Below are 13,935 nucleotides of genomic sequence, written 5' to 3'. Positions count from 1 at the left end.
TGCATCCAATGTAAATATTTTGCCATGTCTTTTACCCTTTCCAATTAGCTTGTAACCTCTACTATATTTCTCAATAAAACAACCATCTTTGCTAAACATGCAAAATATTATACAATTTCTTTGTCTTGCCATCATGCATAACTAGTGGAACAACTCCTGTATGAGTTATGTCATGCTGGGTGTCATCTCCAGTGCATACATAACCATTTACACCTACTTTCATTTTTTCAAACCACTTGCCATGTGGTGTCCTATGATTTGATGCTCTTGAATCAATATACCATATGTCATCTAAATTTTATTGCTTAGCAACCGCATTTTGTACATATGTCATTGCAAATAACCTGTCACCACTCTCATGCTCTACATGATTAGATGAGCCATAATGTCCATATTTTCCTGCCTCTTTGATTTGCTTGCTTCTTCCGGCACTCTTTAGCAATGTGTCCATATTTTCCATAGTGGTGACAATCCTTGTCCTTGTGGGTATTATCATGCATAGTTTGCGACTGCCAAGATCCTTTGCCTCTGGAATTAGATCTCTCCCTTGCTTGAGAGTATGCACCACCTCTAGCATAATGTATTTGCTGATTTTGCATATTTTGAGATGCATGTTACTAAGTCCCTCTACGATGGAAGGACCCCCTACCACGGCTACCACCCCAGCCTCTCTGATTTGAGTAAAACATTGCATCTTTGCCTTTCGAGCTACTAGAGCTAGTAGCTAAACCCAGTTTCACCTCTTCATGAATAAGCAATGCAACTAGCTCATTAAAGTCAGGCATTTTAGATCTCATGGAGACATGTCAAATGACTTGTATTTAGGTCGAAGACCATTCAAGGTCACTACGACCAAATCCTCATCCTCAACTTGAGTTCCAATAGTTACCAAAACTGATTTATAAGAGTCTTTATCTCCATTACATAATCTTGTATGGACCATCCTTTCCTCTCCATGGTGTTGAACTTGTGCTTAGCTGAATTTTGCATGCACTAGTGGTAGTGCCATAGCACTTCATCAAGATTTTCCAAGCATCTTTAGGAGGCTTGCAATTCATTATCTACATGACCATTGCACCTGTAATGCATAATGAGAGACATTGCAAGACTCTAAGAGCACATTCAAGCCAAGCACGGTGTGCCTTCTACGGTGGTTCAAGAGTTGGATGTCTTTCTAGATGCTTAGGTTCAACTTCATCACATGTCACAAGATCCCAATAGCCTTCCCCGATGAGAAATTTCTCCATGCGGAATTTCTAGATAGCATGATTATTGTTGTCCAAAATTTCACCCACTATCTGAGTGATATTGTTAGTCTTGTCAGCATTTGCCATGATTACAGCTCTATCTATTACTACAATCCTCAACTGCTAGTGCCTAACTCCCTGCAATCCAAGAGCAATTCTTCCACTGACTAACTACATGTTGTAAATTGTATTCCAGTAGTGAAAAACCATAGTCAAACTGAGCACAAACCATAGTCAAATTGAGCACAAACCAACCTTAAATCAGCTCCTCAAACATGTTCTAGTGTAGTGGAAAAACATCCCAACATCAAACTCTGTTTATATAGGCATCAGTGAATGCATGAAACTATACATTGAACTTTCCCATAGTTTATGACAGGCAAGTAGCTTTTTATGACTAGCAGTAAAGCACTTTGTAGTAGTAGGTGGAGTATTCTCAGCCCACCAACACCTTAATGCATCTCAGATAGTTGCCACATCATATGTGAGTTGATACATGTTGCTACAAATATGAAATATTGCATACATATCCAACAAGCATGAAGAGAAATATCTGTCCAAATAATAACTAGCCAATGCCTTACTACAACTAGCAATAATTCCACTCTAACCTGAGCAACAAATACTTAAAATCTTTTCACAAATCCCAATCACCATGGTGGCCTCACTAGACATCTGTATAAACTCCAATGAGTGCTATGCAATGTAATACATGTTGTCGAGATTTACTTACAGCACTATGTATACTATGTTTTGCATATAACTAAAGCAAGGTAACTTCTCAAGATGCCCAACCAATAAAGGATGATACCTAGATCACTTCTTGCTCAATCTTTAGTGTTTAAACCATGCACTGATCAAGTAGCTTGCCCAATATGTCAAGGCATTGTCTACAAATAGACTAACATAATATTGCTTGTCACACTATCCTAGAACATATTATAAATAATCTAAATCACTTGGCTAGATAACATGCTATCCAATCTTTTTAGAGATAATTGAAATAGTCAGCTAATTTGTTCAATTAGTGAGGTCACAATCCATATTATTCTCACATTATGTTCTTGATTGCCGATAGATTTAATCCAATTGTATTGGCATTATGCTATTTACATCATGAATCATGAATTGGAAATTTTTTGTACAACCAATTTAGCAAGACTTTTTACCAAAAAAGAGTCGTGTCTTTATATTACTATTTGTCCCATAGGTTGTACAAAAGTTTACGTGGAGTTTTCATCTAGGTAAAGAGTCTTACATAGCATCATAGTATATGGGATATTCTATGTAAATACATAACATCAGCCATGGAATAGGTGTACTGATATACTTTCTCTTGTTACTTTTCCATTTGAACACACTTAGAGAATAACCACAAGTGATCAACTTGACTTATACATTGAAATGTTGAGAATGGCATTATGCTTGATAAATAATGAATGGAAGTGTACCAACCATCTACTATTGAATTGTGACACTTACATTAAAGATTGAAAATTGGAATGATATGTTCATTGCCTTGCAAGTTCATTACTAATCTAATAATAGTCCAAAGTGATTTTCTTTAGTTAAGCAATGTTACTTTTATGCATTCTAAAGATTATCTACAAGTTTTTCTCTAGAATGATACTTTACACAAGAAAGTTCAAGAGAAGACCCTTCTCCTTAAGTAGAAGCAAATAGTCTCCTTCCTTAGAGAGGGATCTAAGGTGGATAAGGATATCGAGGTCTAGATAGAGGCCATAGATGACTTCTTTTTTGCTCTACTAGCACTATTTCTACTTTCATTTCATAGGTGATGTGAAGATTTGGTGGAAACAATGATGCAAAAAATACAACATGACATAAGCCTCTCAAATAAAATAGTTGTGCTTATCCATCTTAATTTACTTCAACTCAAGACCTTATGAAGTTTTTCTAGGTTTTAAGAATAGTCCTCGAAAGGGATGAACTAAGTGTCCTCTTTGTATAGTTAGGTTACTATCTCAAATACATGCAATGCTTTGGAAAGTTTGAAAGCTCACAGAATGTCAATTGAGGCTTATTTTCATTAGAATTTTATACTTGGGATAATCAAAGTTTTGTCCCTTCTTAAGGGGGTTTTTCCTTCCAACTTCTATCTTGTACTTTTGTCACATTTTAGGATTGTGTACTTACCATTTGCATTTACTTTTTGGTTGTGTCTCTAAATGATTTAAAGCCATTAAAATTGACCATAGTTAACATTTAACCAATTATGCGAACTTGTTTACTTGGATTAAAATTGAGCTTAGAATAATTGAAACTTATTTATTTCAATATTTATTTTTTAATTGCTTGAAAAAATTGCTTAAATAATTGTTCTTCATGGTCTTAAGCATTTACAAGAATGCATGTAATCTATTATTGTAACGTGGTGTTTCTAATTGTTTTATCTTGCCTTCACTGTGCACCTTCAATTTCATCCGATGATTTATACATATTCTCTTTTTTAATTTGTATTGTTACATAGTATTTCTTACCTCCACTTTTTACAAGGATCATACTTGTAGTTCGCATGACCACCTTGAGTCTCTATATCTCTCTCTATAGTTGTGTGGCATGGCCACAACTAATCTTTTGACTCTTGATTTTATTATCTTTCCATAGTAGGGTAGCAAGCTTCATATTGATCCTCCATTGTCGTTGCATTGTTCATTCTCATTTAGGGATTGTTCCTACCACATTTTATACATACATACATACATTTAGGGATTGTTCACTCCTAGTGTATGCTAGGATTTTTTAAACATACCATTGTGATGAGACCATAGGCAATGTAAATTTGTTAAAATATTAGGGTAATTATATGCTATATCAATTGTGCATATAAACATTATATTCTATACAAGTGCAACCTAAAAAATTACAATGGGCTAAACTTTCTCCATCATTTGATCCTACCAAAAATGCATGATATAGGTAGCACATGCCTCTAAACAAGACAAAGCCATCAATATTCATCATAATTCAAACTCTAATAGTTATGTGCCCGGGTAAGAATTTGGGGTGAAGCCAAGTGAATTTGTTGAAGGCTTTAGTGTAGTCGGGCTAAATTTCTTGGTTTTAAAGGCTAGAGATTTAACTCAAAATTGCACCTTGAAATACTAAAAATCACGATGTTTTGTCAATTTCTCCCCACTTTTTGAGCTTTGCCTTTGGTTAACAAAACATTTTTCCATCTCTTTACAATCGAGAAATCAAAGGAGTTCTCTACTTTTAACCCCAGTCATGTGACAATTGTGCAATGGGCTTAATATTGAGTTTGCAAAATTGTAAAATATTTTACCTGTCCTTCTAGCCCTTTTAAGGTTATTTTTTGAATTCTTATTTTACTAACCAATTACTAGGAATTGTTGTTGTTACATGTTCTTAATCATATTTAAGAGTATGACTACAATCATTGTTGCTGTATGGTTTCATTAATGGTCTTATTGTGTCTTACTGTTCACCTTTTATTCCCCATTCATTATTTTTAATTGTTTTTTCTCCTTTGCTTATATTGTTACAAATTATCTCGATTGTTTAAAAACGGTCATGGATCTTGTTCACATTACATCTCTAGATGTGGCAAGACCATAGCCATTGGCCAATAACTAGTTCTTAATTTAGAAACAAATATGAGTTTAGGTGACAAAGAAAGTGTTATATCAACATGCTTGGTAGCATCAAAAGATGGTGTCTTTTTTTGCTTGCTCTTACAAGTTACAAAGTTGCAAAACCATTATAAGTTTTTTTTTTTTTGGGGGGGTTGGGGGGGGGGAGATGATGGGAAGACCCAAAGGATGAATGTATATAGTTGTATGTTGGAGGTAGGCTGTTTAGGCAGGTAAAGAATGGTCTCACCCTTACAAATAATAGAAATATCAGTAGATTGTTACACTCATTCAGTATAGATGCAACTAAATCTTTTAGCTTCATCTTTTTTGTTGGTGGGCTTTTTTTTCTTTGGGGGGGGGGTTTGTTTCTCTTTGTGTGTTTGTTGGTGTCATCCACTCACTATGCAGATTTGGCTTTGTTCTGCTCAGATGGGAAGTGAATTACATGGCAACTTGCCAGCCTTTTCTTTCTCCCTTGATGGCAATCTCTTGAAATATTGCTTTGATTTGAGTTGCTCCTGTTAGCTGGCAATCTTTCCATAGTATGCAGTAACTGCTTTGAGCTCATTGTGGACATAATTTTTCTCAATCTGCAAATTGAAATCATATGTTATGGTTTCATGATTGTTGAATCAGATGTTGGGGTGGCCAAAAAAGAGAAAACAAAACATTGTTGCATTGCATTTATCCATGGGCTTAACATGCCCTCTTCTTGGTTTTCAGTAATTCAATCATTTGCTGAGGGTACAAAAAGCATTGTTGCATCGCATTTCTGCATGCCAGCCTAAATATGCCATAATCTATTCATTCTGCAGGAATGCTGAACTCTATACTGACCTCATAAGGCAGGGCTGGGCTTGCAAGCCATGAGAGCTGTGCTAACTGTTCTGTGTCGACCGTGCGTGGCAGAAAGAAGGCAATGCTTGGGGCCACTGATAATGCAAGCCTAAACAAAGAGAACCTGCACATGGATTTTGTAACCCATGTTTCCATTTAGAAGTGTTATACTTCAAGTAAGAACTCTGGTGCAGAACGCCAAACAGCTTTATACAAAGAACCAGTAAAGTCATGAAAGGGGGATTACCCATCCCTCGGCTTCAGCATAGTCTCAATGTCGTACGTCTCTGCTCGTATGTACTCGGGACCGCCCCATGGTGGTGATAGGAAGACAACATCAGCCTGTTGTAAACCATATTTCAAAATTCATCAGGCCCAAATAAGCTTCAATCGCTTCCTCAGACAGTGTTGAAGGCTACCACACATTTATCTCCCTTGAGTCATCTTGACTGAACCAACCATGTGGCTTTACCCATCTGCCATGACAGTTCCTTACCTTGAGAGTTGGTGCTAGTTGGAAGAAGTCTCCAACTATGAAGTCAATTTTATCTGCAACACCATACACGCTTGCATTGTGACGAGCATATTCGATTTTCTTCGGATCAATATCAATGGCAGTCACATGAAGATTCCTGCACGATGTGCCCAAAAGACTTAGTAATAAGGTTGGGAGGTGGAAAAAGCTCTCAAGGATTCAATGATGCCCTAAATCCACAAGCACATAGTCTCTATATTTTTGTTACTTACTTCAGAGCAAACTGGATAGCATTGCCTCCAGCGCCGGTAAATGCATCAATGATAGTACCAGAGCCACAATGTGCAGCTTGATGCTTTGCAATCTCCTCAGGTGTGACTGAAAACAGGCCTTCTTCATCCAACTTGATCCCATCGTCAAAGCGGGAAAAAAGGCTGTATCGCCGAAGCCAATACCTCACTACATCTCTGTGTATTTCTTCAACCATACCAGGTAGAAGGACCTTTTCATTATCATGGCATACTGCTCGAGTATTTTCAGCATCAGCAAAATGTAAGCCAGGTGCAAGGACTATCTACAATAAGGAAGTCTATGAAACTCTCAATCAAAAGGCTTACATCTTTGCATGACCTTAACTTCAGCAAGCAATTTGTTCGCATCATGTTCTTGTAGAACCTTCTTTCTTGGAATTCTATCTGTAAGTGTTTGGCACACAGAGTTTGCACTATTGTCAAGCAAAGTGCGGTAATTACTCCCCAAATGCAAAGGTGCCTCCCATTAGGGAGGAAGCCTTTTACAGCCAGTTGAGCCACAGCACTCACTATGTGAGGAAATTTACAAGCAAAACTGGAAGGTATCTCACCTCTCTTGAATCTCTTTGCCCCACCGTATACCCTTATTATTTTCACCTTACGCTTTCTCTCTGAGAGACCCATGATTTGACCAACTGTTAGGAACAGGATCGGCAGAAAATTTGACTTCAGTGACGGCCAACCATGCAAGGAGAAACTTCAGCATGTTATACATAGAAACTCCTTACAGCTTTTGAATAGTGTAGCTTCAATCAGGTGCTTCAATCTCTCCTTTCTCCCCTGCATATGCAGTAAAACACTTCCATTCCCACCAGGCACTGTGGTTGAGAAATTTGGCACTCTTAGAAATTTGCTTGTGCCAGTCTATCCATGTGCATGACATATTGCAAAATGGTCAAGGAAGTCCTTACTTTGCGTAATTTCGGAATTGTTTTCGCAAATGCGTCTTTTCTGAGTGTTGGGAATGGAGACAACATCAACTCCAGTCCTGTCTGCAGCACATGCTGAAGTAGCCAAGTTACAACATAAACCAGTGTCACACATATTGACCCAGGAACAAAAATATTGATGCTTTCATATTGAACTTACAATTTCTGACCTTTAGACTGGCTCTGTGACTAGCATCACGTGTCAAATACAGTGTCAAAATCACAGTGAATTACTGGTTATGAAATAAGGACAATTTCCTTTGGACTGTCTATATAGCTGCAGGGATGTACAATATTTTCAGACTTCAAATGGACGGATTCTTACAGGTCTCCTCGCTCAAGGAAGTCTCGGGAAGTTTCAATGGTTCCAGATGCTCAGTGTCTTCAAGATCAACTTCATAGTCGTTGCAAGCAAGCTTGGGGTTGAGGTAGTCAGACTTCATACTCACTTGACCTTCCATAATGCATTTTGCTTGCAAAAGAGACCTCTTGAGCCGTTTCCCAATTGTTTTTGCCATGAGTGCTAGCACCTACTTTTAACAGGCAAAGCTCAAATCAGTGCTGTGGACAGCTCTGATCCTTCAGGCTTGCATTGAGCCAGGCACATATATCTGAAAGAAGGAATCATTCTGATTGTAAGAAGTAGGACGGGTCAATCAACAAAATTTAGTGCATATAAAGATGTTTCACAATTAGAAACATAAGAAGTTCTTGACATTTTCCCATGTGGTTAAAGGGCCTTTTTTCCTTAGTTTTTGCCTCTAGTGTTCAACATCATAAACTTCTGTTTGGGAGGCACCCCATATCTAGCTAGGTGCTGTTGGGGGCAGGGGCTGCCGGCCCTGGGGTGCCCTTTTCCTTCAGTTTTCCCTATAGGATTCACCCGGGAGCTAGCAGGCCCCCTGCCCCCAATAACTGCACCTAGCTAGGCATACGGTCCCTCTCTCCCAGAAGCTCATGATGTTGTCATAATTCACAATGTGGGAATTAAACAGGACATTGCTGTAGTACTCCTGAAAGTTTGTGACACCAAGCAACAGTGGATAGCGACAATCTTAGAACCCAAACAGCCTGTAACTCCCCTGAACCCTGCCGTTGAAACTATGAGAATTGTGGCTGTTCATGGGTCACCCTGTGTAAACCACATCCTAATCCCTACTGCGAGCAGTCTTTAAAATTTGTAGGCAATATTGGGGAGTTGTGAACCTTCACGATATTTTTCTACGGATAGCTTGATTGATTTGAATTAGTCCGGTGTGATGAGTTGTAATTAACCAAAGGTTCAGTGGGAATGCTTTACAATTCTCTGTAAGCTTATACCCCATGCATGAAGACTATTATTCATTTAGGTTTTTTAAAAAGGAAGCTGTTAATCTAGCCGAATATGCTACAAAGGAAGAAAATGAGGTTTCTGAATACCTATTTGAGATGCTATTCATAGAGTTTTGCTCTTTGTGGGTTCTTTTCAAATGGATAATGAAAACAATGCCACACAGAGGGCTTCCAGAATATAATTTTCCCAGCTGCTGTGGGTTTTTATCAGCCCAATATACAAGGCAAATCCCACAAAGCCTTTGCCTGCAAGCCAACCATTTTGCTAGCTGACACATACTTTCCTTGACAAGAGGAGAATCAAAAGGAGACTAGCTGATTTTAAGCAGAGAAGAAGATCATTGGGTTTTTTGTTTTATTTGGGGGGGCAGAGAGAGAGAGAGAGAGAGAGAGAAGGTGTGGATTATGTGCCTTGCAGAGACAGACACTGGAGTTCCTTCTTCCCCATTGTCCTATCTACTTTAGTTGTCTTTTCTTTTGACAGGAAAGCTTTATATGGCAACAAGCAATATACGTAGTTCAAGTAAAGAAACCCCCCCCTCCCATGCGATCTATCTGCAATGCAATGCAATGCAATGCAAGAGATTTACCTTTCCCTTTGAGGTCGTCAACTTTACTCCATAATGCGTGACACACATTCCGCATTTACGCATCAAATGCAAGCAAAAATGATATGCAAGGAAGCACGAATGTTTCATGAGAGAGAAAGCTTGAGAGAGAGAGAGAGAGAGAGAGAGAGGGAGAGGCTTACATAAGACATTGGCCAGCCTTTTTTTGTTTCTGTGAAAGAGAGTGAGGATATTGTTGTAGACTAAATTACTCTTCTGCTGTTTGTATGCTTCTTGTACAAGCAAAAGCCTGAGAGAGAGAGAGAGTGTGTGTGTGTATGTGTGTGTGTGAGATTGCAGAAACTCAGCCCAATATTCCTATGCCAATTGGTGTCACCCATATGTGCATCCTATATATAGGGAGAAGAAAGTGGATGTGGTGGATACAGTGATTTGAGAGAGTGGGCTGGCATTGTGTGGCTTAAAAAATGGTGTCTTCTGTGGTTGATGGCTCTTGCATATAGTTGAGAGAGAGAGAGAGAGAGAGAGAGAGAGAGGGGGGGGGGGGGAGTATCCATTGAATTTTTATTACCACTAGCATGGAATTTTAGAGAGAGTACTGTGGGGGTGCCTATTGGATACTTATCACCATTGTTTTTAATGAGAGAGAGAGAGAGAGAGAGAGAGGTAGGTATATTGGATGTAGGTCCAGCCAGGCTTGTGCGGATAATGATGCTCTTGGGGGCGGGGCAAAGGGGATTATTGAAGCTTAATGCGGCTGTATTTGTTTAATACCTTCAACTGTTTCCCATTCACCAGACTAATTCTTAAGTATATAGATATAGATTATGATCATGATGCCGCTGATGATTTCTCATCATGATGCTTAATTATTATTGAATGAATGAGCCATTAATTGTGTTAATAGTATGTAGTCTGTGTCTGGTGTAGGTATACCACGATAAGATGGTGCCAACCTTTGCCCTTTGCCTTTTTTTTGGCCCTTTGTTTTGGGTAGATTAAGGTTTTATTGTTACTGTGCCGCTTGTTAATCTTCGGCATGGCAGGCTCTCTCTCTCTCTCTCTCTCTCTCTCTCTCTCTCAAATGGCTGCGTTGGAAGACGAGTCTCCTATGAAAATACTGTGTTTAGACAGGCGCACGCGTGTGGGTGCTTGTCTCCCGGCTAGAAAATCAATGGAAGAATGTTCACCACAAACCGAGGCCTATTTCTTTCATATGAACATTTCCCTTTTTTTTTACAAAAATTCTAAAAGTCCATCTAAAATTCTTTCATATGACATTTTTCTCTTTTTTTTAAAAAATTAATCTAAAATACCGTCTAAAATTTGGAGGCCGCCTAAAATCTAAACCGAGGTCGAAATTTTCAGGATGATGTTTTAACAAGAAGTTTACTGAGTTTTTAATTATGGAAATGCCAATGCATGCATATAAATTGATTATAAATCCCTCCAAAACAATAAGACCTTGACTTCCCTCATGCACTTTTCAAATCCATTACCGATGTCACCACCTACAAATCTAGGGCCACCATGGACTCTTTTGTTCGTGATCCACCAAACCCTTTTCATGATCACTCTTCTCACAACAACCCATATCTTTTGGGCATCTTTAGACATATCTCCTTGATCTCCTGAGAGGGTAAGCTTGAATCAGATAGTAGAGTGAAAGATCCTATGACCTTAATCTTTTCAAACTTCCTTCATATGCTTCTAACATACAAGCATCCCTAGAACAAATAGCATATATCCACTTCCTGGCACTCACAAAAATGAGCACTCAGGGTGGTTGTTGTAGAGCTTGGCATATTTGTTCTTTGTGGGGAGCTCTTGATAGACGACTCTCCAATCAAAGATTATTCACATGCACATGAACATAATAGTTGAAGAGAGAAGCATGAACATAAGCTTGATTAACAACTTAAATCATTTTGTGATTATTCATGCTATTCTCTTCATTATATTAAAGGAAATTAACCACAAAATTCAAACAAAACTTGAAAACATGAGTTAAATAGAGACAAAAGTGCATGCCAAGAGAATGAGTGTAATCTGCCCCCATGCATGAGTGAGCACCTCCTTCATACATTTATGTCATAGCTTTCTGTGCTTAAAAACATCCTTCTGAGCTTCTTGCTTTTCTTTAATAAATAACTCGCTTTTATCTAACAATGATTAAAACCTATCTAACAAATCTAATCTTTATAGAAAAATTGTCTTACCCTAAGACCATAATACAATGGTTATAATAATAATAAATACTTAGTGTCTCTCTCTCTCTCCCTTTGCATCTTGAACATGGTATCAGAGCAAGAAGGCTTTGTGTGGCAGTGAGCAGAAGCTGAAGAGTAACCTTGACCTGCAGCTTGAAGAAGGAACTCTGTGGATGTCAAGAAGTGGACTGGAGAGAGAGAAAGAGGAGAGAGAGAGTGCATAAGAGAGAAAGATTGCAGGAAGAGAGAGAAAGAGAGCGACGAGGGGAGAGAAAGACTAGAATTGGAGAGAGAAAGATAGGAAAGAGAAAGAAGCCATAGAAGCTGTGAGCAAGATGGGAGAGAAGGACAATAATGTATTAATGTGTCAAAAAGGTAAGAAAAATTACATGTCCTCTCCTTTTATACCAATGTCAGTGTGACATGGCATAACATCAATATTATTTACACACTAAATCCTTATTCTTCCCAGCTTCTTACAATCCATCCCATCCCAAAGGTTTTTGCCCTCAAAAACAAACTTAAAAGACTAAAAAAGGATGGATAGAACAGAGTACTACTCTGTTTTTACAGCCTTACAAATAGAAAAATGAATTAAAAATAATCGGAATATGAACTAAAATGGAAGAACAAGAGTAGGCTTCAACTATATACTTGATCAGGAATGATTCAAAAGTATAGGGACCCATACAATCTTCAACTGATAAACTCAAAATGAAGTAGACAGCTTGCTATGTAAACAGACCCTGCTGGACCAAATCTGCCATGACTTTTAGTAGAAGTGTCCAAATGAGGCGTACCACATGTCAAAATGTAGCTCTTGAAGAGTACTTTGACCAGGCTATGTAAGTGGCTTAATTCTGAAAATTAGGCATAATAAAAACTATTCTAAAACAATGTGTTGTCCTGACCCTGTCTGCGCCATAACTAGCTCCATAAACAATAGGCTTCAGCCACCAATGTATCCCATAGGAAAGGAAACTCATCTAATATAGAATCATGCCTCCAAGAAGCTTCCTCAGGTGGTAAACCTCTCCATTTGATCAAATATTCCATAATAGAACGAGATCGAAGCTTCTTCTCACGCTAACCTATGACAGCCTCTGGAATGTACTGAATAAGATTTTCTTTATCAATAGGTGGCAGCTCATCAATTGTAACAATTGGATCACCATAGAAAGGTTTGAGCTGACTAACATGAAAAACATTATGAATCTTTGTGGAAAAGGGTAGCTCCAATCTGTATGCTAAGTCTCCAACACGCTTTAAGATCCGATAGGGACCATAAAATCAGTGAGCAAGCTTGTTACTAAATCCATCTTTCAAAGTAGAGTACCTAGACTTGGGCATCTTCAGTAAGACCAATTCCCCTTCTTGGAACTCTAAAGGCTGCCTCTTCTTATTAGCATACATCTTCATTTGGTCTTGAGCTTTCCTAAGATTCATCTTACACTGCTGAAGAAGGATTTGCATTCTTTCCAACTCTTCTTTCCCGTGAGGATTGATTCTTTAATTAAAGATGACTGTGGGAAAGGGCACCTTATAGCCGGCTATACATAGCCTCAAAGTGTGAAACTCCAATGCTAGCATGAGTGGAGTTGTTGTAGGCATACTCAGATAAGTGTAACCAAGAATCCCATGAATTTTGGACATCATAATAGAAATTGCGAAGATAAGTCTCTTCCATTTATTTATCCTTTTTGTCTGTCCATCAGTTTGTGGATAATAGGCCGTAGAAGGAGCCAATTTAGTACCCATAGATGTGAATATCGCATGCCAAAAGTTACTCATGAACTTTGAGTCTCTATCATGAACAATCACCTGCGGTAATCCATGTAATATAAAGATCTGCTCCATGAACTGACTGGCCACTTGTGAAGCAGTAAACTGGGTCTTGGTTGGAATGAAATGGGTTGCCTTCGTGAGTCTATCCACCACTACATATATACTATTCCATCCCTTTTTGGTAGTAGGCAAGCCAGTAATGAAATCCATGGTAATGTACATTCATTTGTCTGTAGGAATGGGTAATGGTTGCAACAAATCTTCTGGCTTATGGGTGCTGTCCTTATTCTGTTGATAAGGCATACACTTCATGACAAAGTCCTTGACATCTTTCCATAGTCCTTTCCAATAGAAGCTTTTGCTGATCCTGTCATAGGTCTTGAAAACTCCAAGATGTCCAGCTATAGGCGAAGAATGTAGTTCCTCCATAATTTTTCGTGTAAAAGAAGAGGTAGAAGGAATGACAATCTTGCCATTTAACCAAATAAGGCCATTTTTAAGCTGATAATGTGAGTTTTCTTCCATGAGACCTTGCTGTAATTTCTGAAAAATATGGCTGAGTTCTTCATCCAAAAGATAAGCATCCTGTAGTTCTTCAATCTAGTCACTATGCAACTCAGTCA

General features: G+C 38.4%; 1 protein-coding gene across 4 annotated transcripts; it reads right to left on the bottom strand.

The window, feature by feature from the left end:
• Positions 1 to 4,964: 4,964 nt before the first annotated feature.
• LOC148025445 (uncharacterized) lies at positions 4,965 to 9,693 on the bottom strand. Of its 4 annotated transcripts, XM_087692568.1 has the most exons (12): positions 9,500 to 9,693; positions 8,836 to 8,994; positions 7,742 to 8,027; positions 7,399 to 7,491; positions 7,216 to 7,305; positions 7,039 to 7,122; positions 6,794 to 6,871; positions 6,449 to 6,698; positions 6,198 to 6,333; positions 5,949 to 6,043; positions 5,702 to 5,825; positions 4,982 to 5,454 (listed from the first exon to the last, which is right to left on the bottom strand). In XM_087692568.1, the coding sequence occupies exons 3-12, from the start codon at positions 7,932 to 7,934 to the stop codon at positions 5,386 to 5,388; spliced, it is 1,212 nt and encodes a 403-aa protein (XP_087548694.1). In that variant the 5' UTR covers positions 7,935 to 8,027; positions 8,836 to 8,994; positions 9,500 to 9,693; the 3' UTR covers positions 4,982 to 5,385. The 4 variants fall into 4 exon arrangements, with proteins under 4 accessions (XP_087548696.1, XP_087548694.1, XP_087548695.1 ...); XM_087692570.1 differs by lacking the exon at positions 8,836 to 8,994 and having other exon boundaries at positions 4,965 to 5,454; positions 7,399 to 7,479; XM_087692569.1 differs by lacking the exons at positions 8,836 to 8,994; positions 9,500 to 9,693 and adding an exon at positions 9,339 to 9,480.
• Positions 9,694 to 13,935: the final 4,242 nt, after the last annotated feature.

The sequence above is a fragment of the Lygodium microphyllum genome, chromosome 14, assembly GCF_053477565.2.
Source record: "Lygodium microphyllum isolate KBCC chromosome 14, Lygodium_microphyllum_v1.1.10, whole genome shotgun sequence".
NCBI lineage: Eukaryota > Viridiplantae > Streptophyta > Polypodiopsida > Schizaeales > Lygodiaceae > Lygodium > Lygodium microphyllum.
Note: the sequence above shows the minus strand (reverse complement) of the source record. Positions and strands in the feature narration are given on the sequence as shown.

Coding starts and splice junctions, on each gene's coding strand:
- LOC148025445 (XM_087692568.1), bottom strand. CDS start 7,934: ATGGCAAAAACAATTGGGAAACGGCTCAAGAGGTCTCTTTTGCAAGCA. Junction 7,492..7,741: donor TTCCTTGAGCGAGGAGACCT/GTAAGAATCCGT, acceptor TGGCTACTTCAG/CATGTGCTGCAGACAGGACT. Junction 6,699..6,793: donor AGTTAAGGTCATGCAAAGAT/GTAAGCCTTTTG, acceptor ATACTCGAGCAG/TATGCCATGATAATGAAAAG.